The sequence below is a fragment of the Rutidosis leptorrhynchoides genome, chromosome 10 (genome assembly GCF_046630445.1).
Source record: "Rutidosis leptorrhynchoides isolate AG116_Rl617_1_P2 chromosome 10, CSIRO_AGI_Rlap_v1, whole genome shotgun sequence".
NCBI lineage: Eukaryota > Viridiplantae > Streptophyta > Magnoliopsida > Asterales > Asteraceae > Rutidosis > Rutidosis leptorrhynchoides.
Window position 1 is genome coordinate 55776111 of NC_092342.1, and position 15881 is coordinate 55791991.

Here is a 15881-nt window from a genome sequence, read left to right on the forward strand (position 1 = left end):
CATAAGTGGGTCGAGTAACCCTATTCGACCATCCTTGCGTTGTAGGCGACCGATTAGTGGGTCGACTAACCCTATTCGACCATCATGAGTCCCAATGTAGTCTGCCATCCAATTTAGTGAAATAAACTTTAATTTGAACAACAAATATTATATATTATCTCATACTACATTTATTGATTACACAACAAATAACACAAGTTACAGACACAACACATACACGACAGTTAAACGGCTAGAAAACATACGAACACACATACCTATCATCCATGGCAGTTAAACACATTTAAAACACAAAGAAGAAGCTAATCATCACTCAAATTGTAAGTGGAGCCAAATTGTGTTGAGCATGAGTCTTCACGTTTTCCTTTACCCTTGCCCTTTACCAACCCCTTCGGCTTTGCCTTTGTTTTTGAGTTACACTTGGACTTTTGTTTACCTTCAGAAAGATCATAATGTGTGGTGCAAGTTGATCTAGTATGTCCATATTCCAAGCAACGACTGCATTTTCTTTTAGATTTGAAATTGTCTTTGTCCTCTCCTTGGGACGGTATACGAGCAGTACTCTTCGGTCTACCCGATTGTTGCTTTGTAACCAATGGCGGTAGGACGGTTTGTAGGTTTCCTGGATCTATCCATTCAGAAATATGATCTAGCGGGTTAATATCTTCCATGTATGCCGACTTGTACGTTTCAGTGTGGAAATACTTCTGAACGTGTGTAGTAACTTACGTAGGACAAAATACCTTGCTACTGCCATTACATGTCCACAGGGTATACCGGAAAACTGCCATTGTTTACATGTGCAAGTTTTATCTTGTAGATTGACTTTACCGCCTTTTTTCATATCCAATACCTCAAACTTAACTTGTGATATCGGTTTGACAGTCCAACTAATAGACTTACGATTTCTTTTACCAAGCTTACGCTCTGCATATGGTGTGACAGGGGTCGTTAAACCATCGGCAGTGTTTCGGTGTTCCCAAAACCATTGTTGAACTGAAGCTCTAAAGAATTCAAGAAGCATTGTAATCGGGAGTTTCCTCGCATGAACTGACAGTGCGTTTATTGACTTTGCACTATTAGAAGTTAGGTAAGCATACCGAACACGATCTGCATGATGTCTAGACCATCTGTTGAACCCAACAGTAGTGAGTGTACGTGCACTGTCTGGGATACGTCGTGCTAGTATACCATAGTGGTGATCAAAATCAGATTTTCTATACGCTTTGCACATTTTCCAGTAGTGCCACTCGTAACTTTTAACCCTTTTAGACACACTTTTGAGGTTTCCCAACAAATGTCTAGCACATAGTGCATGAAATACTTCTGAAAATACGTTTGATATGCCAGCAGCTATTGCAGGTGCCCTGTCAGATATAATAGTAAGATTAACAATACAACACCCCGAAGACTGTAGAGAGTCTCTTAGATTACCAAAAAACCATGTCCAATGATCGATGGTCTCTCCTGCTCCAATATCGTAGGCTAATGGAAGGATTCCATTGTTAGCATCCATAGCGACAGCAATCAAGTTAGTCCCCAAGTAACGACTTTTTAAATGAGCCCCATCGACTATGATTACTGGTCGTGCATAGTTAACAAACGAACGTGTCTGTATATTAAAGTATTGAAACATTATTTTTAAATATGAGTTGAATTAATAAGTAAATAAAGAAAGCATTAAACATACCGCTGCACCAATGGACATGTAACTCATAACAAATCTGCCTTTGTTGTCCGTTCGAATGTTGGTTACACTACCTGGGTTAGACAATCTAAGATTATATAGATAATTAGGTAGTATTTGAAAGGAATCTTCAAGACTACCCCTCAACATCTCAATTGCGTAACATTTGGCTTTCCATGCTTGGTGGTATGATAGACTTATTTTAAATCGCGCCGACATATCAGTCCTTATATCATTCGGTCGATAGACACGACCTTCTTGTTTCATCACCTCTTTCAGTATATTACCTAGGACCTTCTTGGTGGCATGCTTATTGTTCGGAAGAATTTGGGTATTTGAGCACGTGTGTAGATCATTCAACTTCCGTACTTAAAATATGTTGCTATCTTGTATACACCTAGCAGTAATTTGCCATGAACAATTTGGTGATATGAATGTAGCTGTATACCTTGACTTGTCTGAGTACTTTGGTTTTATCTGGAACCCTTCAGTAACATACTTTTTGCATAAGAAAATCTTCCTTGTTTTCGAAAGTCTGATTCAATTTAACTAGATCTGAGGTTTCATATATTGTCATTGATCTAGGTTTCATTTCGGGTTGGGTGTTCGACAGTAACGGTGGCATGTTCCAAAATATATCATCTGGTTGGGGATTATACTTAATTGGCTGGTCATAAGTTTGTGTTTGGTCGACGTACTCATCTTCGTATTCATCATCACTATCAGGAACATCAACCTCATCAACTATGTAGTTAGAAAAAGGGTGTTTTGTTGGTTTGATTGGATTCACATTTTCCATATCATCATGCTCAGATCCGCTTTGATCAGATGTAGGTAGGTCAACCATGTAATGATCTTCGTTACCTTCAAACGGTGGTTGTTTATCATTCAACAAATTGGTGTATTGTATTTGTTGGTTGATTTCATCTGTGGTTTGAGTTTGTAAGTTGATCTGATTTACAGATTGATTTTTTAGGTTCGAATTATTTGTGTATGGATGTGGTTGGTTGTACTGATCAGTGTATGGGTGGTGTAGGTTGAACTGATTGTTACTTTGGTGTTCTAGGTCGTTCTGATTGATGGTTGACTGTTGTAGGTTGAACTGATTGATGGATGACTGTTGTCGGTTGAACTCATTACTGTATGGATGATGTAGGTTGAACTGTTGATTGGATTGCTGATGTAAATTGAACTGATTATTGGATGGATGATTAAGGTTGTACTGATTATTGTAAGGATTTTGTAGGTTGAACTGATAATTGGTCGGATGTTGTAGGTTTAACCGATTATTGTATTGTTGTTGTAGGTTGAACTGATCATTAGGATTAGTAAGGTTTTGACCTAAAACATGCAATGAATTCGTAATATCTTCTAGATATATGTGAACGGGTTGATTTGAGATGGCGAAATTCATAAAATCATTAAAATCATCTTCATCATCAGTGATATCCAAGACACAGTTATCGACAACGTATTTCATAGATATAACTAAATCTTGTCAAACATCGATTTTTTTTAACACATATTTTAACAAAAGCGTACGATTTAAGGGTTTGTTTGGCGCGATTGTAAGTTTCAAAGGTACTCTGGGACAATTAAGTGGCATATAAACTATATGATTATTGACATGTTCAAAATAACCTCCTGAACAAATATATATCTTTAACTTACTCATCACTAAATATGTAAAGACATATAAAAGTAGGGATTACTCACCAATAAGTGATGACCTCAAACTGCGCAAAGAGTTAACTTCAACTACTAAGTTGTTGTGAATATGAATCTGGTGTGTTTGAATATCGATCAAGTATGGTGTTTATTAAATATGGGAATTACTTATGGGATCCCATTACTTATAGAGTACAAATGGATAACAGGAATAAAAGGATCTACGTTATCCAATTAAATTCATGAAAGGTGGATTTCCTATCCGTAGCTAATAAGTATAAGAAATGTTATCTAAATGTGGGACCTAGGTTGCCTTTTTAATCATGAAAGTCCACTGTGGTCGACTACTTCATATATGGTGGTCGACTATGTCATTTTTATTAAGTGGTCGACCCACAGCAGGGTCGACCACAGTGTATTTAAGTAGGGGTCGACCACATTTTCCACTGTGGTCGACTACTTCATATACGGTGGTCGACTATGTCATTTTTATTAAGTGGTCGACCAACATCAGGGTCGACCACATTGTATGTAAGCAGTGGTCGACCACATTTTACACCAGTGGTCGACCAGTCATTTGGTGACTGTCAAAAGATTACAGTGGAGCATGTTCAACCTGCTGACCTAATATGCTAACACAAACATTAGAGCTACCTTTTACAGTGGAGCCTGTTCAAAATACAATACCAACACAAACATTAGATCTACCTTTTACGTACTTCGATTCGAGATCTAAAGAATGTCTTCCCCATCCTATGTCTGTATTCTAATGCAACCTTCGCAGTATCTTTCTCGAATGGGTAGGTTAGCTGGCAAAATACACGCTCTATGTTTATGCAAACCCATACACCACAGTCACCATAATATCCTGACTGCTGAGGTGAGTCGATATACGTAAATGTAGATGGCATCGAGACGTGTGGTGGAGGAGTGTAGTTAATTGCCCTCAAAAACTCTGGCAGACACTTACCCAACTCGGAAACATAATAAGCGCGGTGGTCAATTGACTTGTGCTTGACAAAACTATCGTAAATGACGACGGTGAAGTCCTTAAGATCAAGCACAATAAGCACCCAGTGATCCGCATCTTCCAAACATGTTGGGAATAGGACCTACAATTAACATTAGAAAGTTATACATATAACTCTAATCTGAATGTATATGTCAATGTATATTTAAACTGTATATGTATATGTATTTGATATTGTAACCTTCTGACACTTCGACCAATGTGGGAAAGGGAGTCTCGATCCGTCTGCATAGCAAGTAATATTGGGATTGGTGTAATTCGGGTCAAGTGTTACACCTGTTTTAAAAATCCCCATCCAGTTAATCATGTCGACCGGCATGATCGTACATCTTTGGCGGTCCTTTAGTGGCTGAAAATCCATTTGATCTAAACGGTAGCTCCACCATAACAACATAGATCCCCAACCGTTAATATTCTGAAATTAACCCATTAACAATCACTTAGTCAATCTCAAGTTAGCGGAGTTAAATGTCGACCACTTTAATAATAAGTTTATAAAACACTTACAAAGTTATCTAAGTAACCGCCTTCAAATGTGTTGTAGATCCGCTCCCAAAACTCGTCAGTGATGAATATAAATCCGTCGGATAGGCCCCGAACAAATACCAATAAGCACTCGTAATGTGGAGTCATCATCTCTTCTGGTGTCTTATGGCCGTCCAGATTCCTTTCATCATGATATAATGTGGACGGGCCGGGATAGATAAGTCCAGACTTATGAATCAAATCGTCAATGATTTCTAGAATAACATTATCAGGCACTACCGGGGCACTCAGTCTCCCCGTCTTCTGTTGTTTTATCGGGATTTCTTTCTCTGGCATGTCAGGCTTTTTTTTTTTGCACCCTTTTTGATCATTTGTGACGGTGTAACGAAGGGAAACATCCTTGCCCGTGCAACCCGACGGTCCCTTTTGCTTCTCCTCACATAAACCGGTGAAGCAACCTTCACATTATCATACATATCTTTCTTGGTTGTCTGAACTTCAACATCTGACACATATCCACCAATGAAACCACCATCATCCTGTCACAGAAACACACAGCAGTAAGTCATCAGAAAGTCATATATATAGTCGACCTTGACATGGGTCGACTATAGTATAAATGTAATATAGTCGACCTAGTTATTGGTCGACTACATTGTAATCGTGGTGATAGTCGATCCATTAAAGGGTCGACTACTCATCTGCACACTGGACAGTTTATATAACTTACCAACTTGCTTAAATGAATTATATAATAAGAAATTACCTGCTCTTGTTGACGGATATGCTGTTGTAGGTTTTGTATCGTAGAATGGAGTTTTAAAATCATTGTCTTGTGGTAGTCTCTAGAAACATATAAACTCTGCACTATCTTTAGTGTCTCACGTGTAACACGGATGCCAGCCTCAACCCGATCACTCATCTCCTTAATCTCCTTGGCATGTTTGTTTTCCTGGTCATCTAATCTCTTTGTCAAATTCTTAATCATATCCGTCAACTCCTTCTTCGTCTCATCATCAAATTTCTTCGGATCATCATCTTTCTTCACCGGTACTTTAGCATCGGGGTTCTTGAAATAGTTTGCACTAGCAACCCACCACTCACACTTAACCTCTGTCTTGGTGGGCCTCAAGCGATTGAGAGGTCGTTCTTCGTCCGGGATATCATCCTGTCAAACACATATTCATACACATATTCATACACATATACATATACATATACATATACATATACATATACATATACATATACATATACATATACATATACATATACATATACATATACATATACATATACATATACATATACAGTTACATATACATATACAGATACATGTACAGTTACATATACATATACAAATACAGATACATATACATATACATATACAGTTACATATACACATACATATACAGTTACATATACATATAGATATACACATACATATAAACATAACACATACATAAATATTTTGGCCCATATTTTGGTATAATTATACTCACCGGGAGTTGCATCAACTCAACGTACTCATTCCAGCCCATGACTTTCTTCTTCCGTTTTCAGTGGATTCCACGAGGTATGCCTTCACTTTCCGGCTTGAAAGCATATGCTTCTATTCGGTGTTTGTATGCCTCCCATATCCACATCTACAAACAAAAACCAAATTTGGTTAAATATGAAACATGTTAATTGCTTAAAATTCATAAGTACGGATTACTACCTTAAACGCCCAAGTGAAGCCGCTCAAATGGTATGTCATTACCCCCTTTCGGGTTTGATCTGCTACCCTCTCTTTATAAGGTACTAACACGTGATGCAAACTATTGTAAAGTTTGGTCCATAAGAAAGAACCCCACGGATACTTGTTCATCAACTCAAAGTCCTCTAATAAAAGAAGCATGTCATCGTTTACGCTATCCCGCAACTGCTTCCCAAGGAAGCATAAGTTAATTATCAACGCAATAGCGACTATGACCTTATCCTTGTCAGTTCCTTTCAACTCATCTTTAAAAAAGGCATCGTGAAACTTCGAAAGATGATGTTGACCACTATGTAATTTAATAAAAACACGAGATGAAACCGAGTGGTCAAAATCCGACCTCTCTTGACCTATCCAATCTATAAAAGATGTAACTGGACCAAACCGCATCCCAGTAACCAAGCAAAACTCACGTCTACTACACCTAATGACATGGTCTCTGGTAACTCGAAACCATAGCTCTTCTGGCTCCTCACATATTTCGCGTTCGTTGATTACAAACTTTTTTGGACGGTCAGTCTGATTCATTAATAAGCAATGTATGTATCCCGGATCATTGTCATCACACTTTATATCTAACCAATGACCGAAACACGTCTCTCTGAAAATCTTTGTCTGAGCCGGAGTGATTTTGTTCTTAATCTCCCTTATAAGAGACATCTTGCTTCGAATTGTGACCTTGGCCTCGAACCAAACCTGTAATCAGACAATGATAATGTCATTATACATAAATGTTAATATACATACACATACATACAGGTACATACAATTGAAAAGCAAATACACTATAGTCGACCTTCGTTTTGGTCGACTAAAGTTTTATTCAACTATAGGCGACCCAAAATAGGGTCGACTATAGTGTATTTTTTTGGAAGTCGACCCTTTGAATGGTCGAGTATGCAAGTGATCTTCTGACCTAAGGCATCCCCATAACCATATACAGGTATATACACTTTAGCAAAAACAATGGGAGAATTGTATATCTATAGTTACATATACATATACATATACATATACATATACATATACATATACATATACATATACATATACATATACATATACATATACATATACATATACATATACATATACATATCATATACTGACATATACACACATACAAATACATCCATACACACATATATATAAATACAGGGACCCATACATAGATATACATATATACACATATATACACATACAGATAAACTAACATATACATACAACAACGAAATAGGTTTTACCTCAATATCTGTCATCTTTGAAGGGAACTCTTGATTGAATCTAGGGACGAAATAGATACACTGACGATGGAATTAGGGTTTATCTACAAACTATACAAACTATTGAAGTGATCTCTTGATTGAATCTGCAATGAATGAGGGTTGATGAATCAGGTTACGATCTGCAATGTTAGAGTTGAAATTTGAATTTTGTTATCCCAACTCGCTATTTCAGTGTCTTTTTGTATACTCGACCATCATTAAGGTCGCCCGTGTTTTTTGGGGTCGAATATAGTAGTCGACCGATATCCAACAAAAGTCGACCTTGCTAGTTATAAACGGTGGTCGATCACATTTAAATTTGGTGTGGTCGACCAGGTATAGCGATAGTCGACCCAATGGGTGGTCGACTTAACGGTGTAAATAGAAATTTTTTTTTCTAAAAGTGTATTTTGGAATAAAACTTTTTAAAAAAGTGTATTTTGGGGAATTTCCCTATTAGAAAAGCTCTTGAATGTAATTTTCTAACTTTTAGAATTAGGCTAATTATTACTATTCATACATAAAGCTATGAGAATTGCAATTAGTTTCATTTGGATTATCCCTATTTCAGTTTCTTTTTTTTCGTTCCATTATTTCGATGATTAATTTACCTATATACTCCTTTCATGTTTTGAAAGTTTTTCATAATTTTAAAGTAACTGGATATCAGTTTTAGGTAACAAAGATCATTTTTGCCAGGATTTTGCATGGGGAATGAAGCTTTATATTTCATAAAACAAGGTGATCCTAATGAAAAGCAAAATGTATTATTGTTCTTACAATTAGCTGCTCTTTTTCATGAAAAGCAAAACGTTTCATATTTTGTAGGTTCATGGGTTTGTGTATTTGTTTCAGCTTGCAGCTAATGGTTGTTGCTACTATGCTTTCGGATAGTAAAAGACCTCCAGAATCTTCCATGATAAGTAAGAGCTTAGCTTTCTATGATCAGAATTGTATGTGAGCAATTGAATAATAATTCCACATCTGCATCTCAGGATTATGGCATGTTTCATAATTGTCATATGCTTATGTGAATCTGAGTACATTTCACAATGCATGTTTATTTGTTCTTTTTTCTTCTTAACTCATATTAGCAACAACAACAAAAAAAAAAAAAAAAAAAAAAGATTGTAAGCTTTTAGTCTGATGTGGTTAAAGTAATGTTTCTTAAATATGTTTGTCATCCTCCAAAAAGTTTTTAATTGTGTAGTTTGGTGGAATTCAATTTCTAAAAATATATAGAAAATAGGCTAAAGTAGCTCCACACGAGAGGCTTATACGGGTCAATTCTAGATGTTTCATATTTAATGGGGCACATTTATAGTTAATTTTATATTTTCCATGCATACTACCTCCTTAAGGCTACATCACTTTAATATAGATGTGAAATGTGAAATACATAATTTTGTAATAATTACTTTTGATCCTTTTGGGTCGTGTTTACCGGTGCTCATTTGGGTCCCTATTGGATGTCCTTCATTTGTACGGCTGCTATTGTAACTATTAATTTGCAAGAGTCTCTGTGTACCCATTGGATGCCATTTTAGTGACTGCCTAATGCTTGCCTTTTTTACATTAAAATCTACTTGCAGCTAAAGGAAGATAAGACACAAACTTAACTTCAGTTGGGGACAGAACTATTACATAGATTCCATGAACAAAGTTGAAAGAGGCACACAACATTCTGGTAAATTTCGAAGCATCTTCATTTTATCTATTATATGTGGCTTTTTATAGTATTAGTTTAGCATTCCCTTTCGACCCATTTCATAAGAAAATGGGTTACAAAGGTCCCAAAATCTACCCTAGCTAGGTTGTATGCACTGAATCTTAATGTGGTGCACCTGATGCTCAATAAGATGAATGGTCCATGAACTAATCGTTCAAATAGACTACAAGTCATGTACATAGTCTATTTGTTGAAAAAACCCACTAATGATCTATTAATGCATGTACATAGTCAAATAGCAAGTACTATATATGCAACTTGGGTTTACTTTACTTTGGGTTAAATTTGTTTTTTTTCTTCTAACTTTAACTTTCACTTAATTCAAAGTGGATGTGTTCAAATATAATATTAATATAGGCTGATATCAACTTCATATTGTAATGAAATTTTTATGCAATACCAAAAGTGTATGGTGTATAAAGATCCAAACTTTATATCTACTTTTACTCACAATGACCAAGATGATCAAGTAGGTGCATAATGAAATTGTCAGACTGAACAAGTTTTTGTCTCAAACATGCAAGTGATTAACTTGATAAGGACGGTGTGCTTGTGAATCCATTAACTAAGAAAATATTGGTTGAAGTGAAGTTTGAGAAGCCTTGATTCTACATTGCTTTAGTATCATTTGGATGTGTTTGTGTTTTTTAGCATGTCGTTTGAAAATATATACTTTTACATGGATCTTTAGAAGATAATTGAATGTTCAAAGTTGGTGAACAATGTGTGTTATTTTTTACTTTCAATAAGAAATTTTTGCTGGCTAGATATTTGGTAATTCTTGATGAAATATTTGAATATTTCATAATAATATAATATAAATTAATCTTCTTATTACATATATAATATTAGTATCAATTGATATTTGTCGGTGCATGCTTAAAACAATACATTTTGGGTGACTTTTGAGCCGTCTCTCTAAAAACACATCTCTAAACACTACTACTTTAATTTAAAATATTGATTATAAATATTACTCGTGAATAAACTCTCACAAAGTCTCGCAAATTCGTAGGTATTCAGCTCGTGCAAATATGAATTTACAAGAAAAAGTACAAAGTTGGTATGTATTCTGAAATGAAAAGAAGAAAGATTTTGTAAAAACAAAAGCTTCACATTTATTCATATCAAAGATAAGCTATAAATAGCCAAAGGAACATAAAACGTGTGCTGAAATCAGCTCAAAATCACTGCAGTATTTGATCCACTGAGTAGAACAAGTACTCCATATCTCACCAAATTCCTACTTTCAACTCCTTGATACTCGGTCATATGAGCTACTAAATCAAACTACCAACTTAATAATTAAATAAAACAGCTAGGATTTAATTAAAACTAGACTTAACAATGCAATTATTATTACTTGAGCAATGACCGCTAGACTTATCAAAATTACCCAACAATCACCCCCGTAATTTTGATTTGTGTATTCTTCAAAGGAGTGCCGGTTCTTCCTCTTGAATCAAATTTGCTTGACTATATTTTTCAATCGTTATTTATATAGGCATGAACTATTCGGACCTGTTGCACCTATTATAAAGTATAAAACAGTAGAAGAAGCTATACAGATTGCTAAGGACACTAATTCAGGTTATTATTTACAGTAAACCTGCAAGTACGTAGCTATGTTCCTTTTTTATTAAAGACTCATATCATACTTTATATATATGCATGATTATTTGCTTACATATTTACAAATGAGTCAGAATTAATGAGTCAGTGTAATGGGTAAAGTTGTTATAAAGTTTTTATTTTTATTTTTAAAAGGCATTGGTAATTGGGTCAGAATTAATGGGTCAGTGTAATGGGTAAGGTTGTTATAAAGTTTTTTATTTTTATTTTTAAAAGGCATTGGTAATGAGTCAGAATTAATGGGTCAGTGTAATGGCTAAAGTTGTTATAAAGTTTTTTTTAAAGGCATTGGTAATGGATCAGAACTAATGGGTCAGTGTAATGGGTAAAGTTGTTATAATTTTTTTTTATTTTTTTTAATTCTTAAAAGGCATTGGTAATGGGTCAAATTTTAGGGTCGTGTATTTCATAGTTCATACTAATGTTCATAGCCATCATTTACTCAAAATTTAAGTTATTCTATGTAGGAAATTTTGTCGGATGTGCCAATTGCGGACAGAGAAATTGTGTACAAAATGTCTACTCAACGCAAGTTGAAAAACGTCCAATTCATCCCCAAGGTACAAACTTGCACTAGATCTCTTTTTAAATTTTAGATGCAACGAAATGGGTGGGTTTTCTCACGGGTCAATATGGGTGATCTATGAAGTACACGACCCTTTTGTTTCAAATTTCATTCGATTACTCATATTAAACTATTTTACATTTTGTTACATTACAATAACAACACCATTATATGTTTTTTTAACAGATTTTATCGAAGAAAGGCGTTGTTATCATGCCTGACAAATTTGCAAATTCAGGGGGAGTAACAATTAGTTACTTTGAATGGGGGTTCAGGTAAATTAAAAAAAAAAAAAAAAAAAAAAAAAAAAAAACTAATGTTGTTTCTCTCATGTAAAAGATTTATCATTAGCATCTCAGTCTTTGATTTGTCAAATTTGACTTATGTATTAAAGGGGAACCATCCTATAGATTCTGAAGCCGGCGAGGTAATTGAAGTAATGAGGATTCTTTAAAATTAACTGTTTGACAACAACAAATAAAGTTTTGGTTAGTTTTTCACCGTTTTGTTCATGTGTGACGTGTTATAAGGTTGCTATGTACTTGGAACACTCATTATCATACTTTTAATTTGCATTGCTATATATATATATATATATATATATATATATATATATATATATATATATATATATATATATATATATATATATATATATATATATGTTTGCATTTTTAATTTGCATTGCTACATTGGATATAGTAAAAATAAAGATATAGCTAAAATATACATTATTGAAATTCTTAATATTATTTTTACACTCACAAAGTCCCGCGAATTCGCGGGTCCTCAACTAGTAATAATAATAATAATAATAATAATAATAATAATAATAATAATAATAATAATAATGAATAGTAGTAATTAGATAGGGGAAATTATGTGATCGATTTATAATGAATAAGAAGTTTGATGGTTAAATTATAAAATGTGAAAAGTTTGTGGTAAGTTTATAAAAGCTATAAAGTTAAATGTTATAAAGAGTGTGTTTGAATTGTAAAAAATATAAAGTTTGAGGTGGATTTGTAAAGCTTTTGAAGTTTACTATTCATTTCGTCTATATCTTTTAGAGATATAGATTAATAATTTAACATAAGTCAAAAATAAAAATTAAGTTCATTATAAATTTTTTTGAAAAGCTGAAGATTTATACAATTATACGCCTTATTAATCATGAGACAAAATGCCATTTACTAGATACAATTACTTCATATCATATAATTATAATCATCATTCAAATTTTCATAATCATAATCATAATCATAATATTAATAATATGATTATCATAATCATAATTCATAGATCATTTATATACATTAGGTTATGAGACAACTTGAATGCAAGATGTGTATTTTTATATTAAATAACTAATTAATATAATATATTTCCGATTTCCGATATCTTTTTGATGTCCGTTGAACATTACATAACATTGCTCTCACAATATCATCGTGAGAACTCCATTTTAAGCAACCTAGTTCACAACATGTTCTTAACTTCGTTACGGATTTCAGGTTGGGGAGGAAAGGGATGAGAACTACGATTCTCATCGATATTATTTGTACGTTTTGTTTAATACTCCTACTTCTATTTAATTAATATTTTTTGAAAGCACAAAATATTCATTACTTAACCAAGAGAATACATTTGAGAAGCATGCGATAACATGCTTTAAAAAGAAATTTTACAGTAGCAGCCAAACATAATAGTAGTTGGTCCTTAATCCGTTTATCGAAAAGGTGTACGGAGGGTTTTTTTTGTAGGAACGTTGCAGGTCCACCAACATGTACGACATATAAGCTCATAAGTTCCACATTACTCTAAAACCAATTGGTGATAGATTGAGATTCCCATAAACTTATATACATACATTTCTTTCTATGAGTTTCCGATGTAGGACCATTGTACATTTCCTTAACCGATTATCTCCAACAATCACCCCCTTAATCGGTTAATCCATGCTGCTTGACGAGCATCGGTGATCATCATTGCTCTTGCTACTTGCTATTTCTTTCTGCATGCTACTTGCTACATGCTATCGATCACCGAATTTCATCATCTTGCATCCCGTCTACTTTCTTCCTGCTTCGGCTCTGATACCACGTGTATGATCGTTTCTGGTCCACCAACATGTACGACATATAAGCTCATGAGTTCCACATTACTCTAAAATCAATTGGTGATAGAGTGAGGTTCCCATAAACTTATATACATACATTTCTTTCTATGAGTTCCGATGTGGGACCATTGTGCATTTTCTTAACCGATTATCTCCAACATTCTTCTGATGAATTACCTCCTACTAATTCAATTTCGGCAGAGTTTTATGATGGACCAGCACCGTGTATCAGGAATGAAGGGGTCAAAGACAACTCCGACACTGGTGGAAACACGATCTTTGTAGGTAAACTTGAGAGGTGTACAACAGATATATTGAGTAGCCTTTTCGGTAATGAAGGCGACATTTCCAAAATTATGTAATGGAATGCTACACAAACGCTTTTGTGACATATGCTAATCATGCACACGCTCTTTTGGCTGTCTCGAAACACAATGGGTCTGGCGTTTTTGGGAAACCTATATATGTTGTGTGGCCTAGAGCCCGTGTTTCTAATGATCGAAGGTCTTCTGAGGTTTTTCAACGAAGCTACTTCAATTATGTCTGGCTCTCGTTGGGAGAGGCGGGTTCTGCAGGTAGACAAGGTGCTTTCGATGTTTCAAAGCTGAGATCTTTGCTGGTAACTCGTAATGTTCTTGTTTCTTCTGTTTCCAAATTTGGTTTTTACGGATGTCTTGTTCAATGTTTAGATGATGTGAGTTTGTCTAGACTATTAGGACCTTCGATTGGTGGTGACTATATTGTTGTAACCCCCTTGCGGATAAAGCATCTAGTTTCTTTATGTTTGTTTGGATTGAAATTTGTGGGGTGGCTTTGGATTTTTCCTCTGATTTGAACGCGTCTGCTAAAGTCAAGAATTTTGGTGTTGTGATTTATGTGACTAATTCCTCAAATAGTTTAGATTGCGGGGTTTTAACTTAGACACGGGCGATTAAACGCATACACGAATTGATTATTGTTGCATTAGTTGATCCGGGGACATGTTCGAATACAAATGTGTAGGTTAATGAGTTAAATGACCCCTTTACTTTTAATCATGTGTTGCTTGATGAATTAGATACGAGTTGGGTTGAGAATTTGAATAGAGATTTAACGTTAAGAGAGGTGGAAATTGTTGAGGTTAGTGCGAATAATCCTGGGCCTAATGTGGGCGATAAGGGGATCACTTTTGAGAAGGGTATGGCTGACTCTAGTTTAGGTATTAATGAGACTGGGAGGGAGGTTGTTCTGATGGGTCTAGTGCAAGTAACGGTTGTTCTTTGTGCAGCTGCGTCTGTGAGTATGAGCAAGTACGCTGATGTTGCTTCGGTTTCGAGTGTTGCAATAACCGATGGGGCGGGCTGCGGTATCAGGGTTGATAAAGGTATCGAGTCCGGTTATGAACATGGGTTAAAGTTGAAAGATTGTCAAAGGGTTATTGATAAATTGGGGGACGAGCTTGGTGTAAAAACATCTTTATATAATTACGTTATATGGAAATTGATATAACGCTTGAAGGTCAATGGTATGTCACAAAAAAAGGATATTAAACGAAATCGTGAAGGTTATTTCAGGGCCAGATGCTTCTCAACCGAAGGGTAGACTAGTGGTTTGTTAGATTACTTGGCAAATGTCACAACTGGTAATGTAATGGTAGGATGTTTTGTACTTGTTCGGACGAGAAATTCAAAGGTTTATGTCGAAAATGGGTTTCGCATTCGAATGTATTCTGTGGTCCCGGGGTGAAGAACTATGGTGCAAAGTGTAAGGCAAAGGATTAGGCAAAGAAGAAGAATGTGCCGGATAATTCGTTTAGGTTACGAGATAGCTTTGATGATGATGAAGTGGGGGTTGCGATCCAAAATTTGTTCAAAGATGCTCAATAAAACGAGGTTTGTAAATGGTCTTATGTGAGCTCGGGTAAGGGACGATTGTTAGAGAAATGGGTTTTTCTATGAGTTT

At 35.0% G+C, this 15881-nt stretch overlaps 1 protein-coding gene across 1 annotated transcript; it reads right to left on the minus strand.

Annotated features, from left to right (window-relative positions):
• Nucleotides 1-302: 302 nt before the first annotated feature.
• Nucleotides 303-1445, minus strand: LOC139870294 (uncharacterized). Its single transcript, XM_071858126.1, has 3 exons — nucleotides 1435-1445; nucleotides 730-1367; nucleotides 303-628 (listed from the first exon to the last, which is right to left on the minus strand). Exons 1-3 carry the CDS (start codon nucleotides 1443-1445, stop codon nucleotides 303-305), a joined length of 975 nt encoding a protein of 324 aa, XP_071714227.1.
• Nucleotides 1446-15881: the final 14436 nt, after the last annotated feature.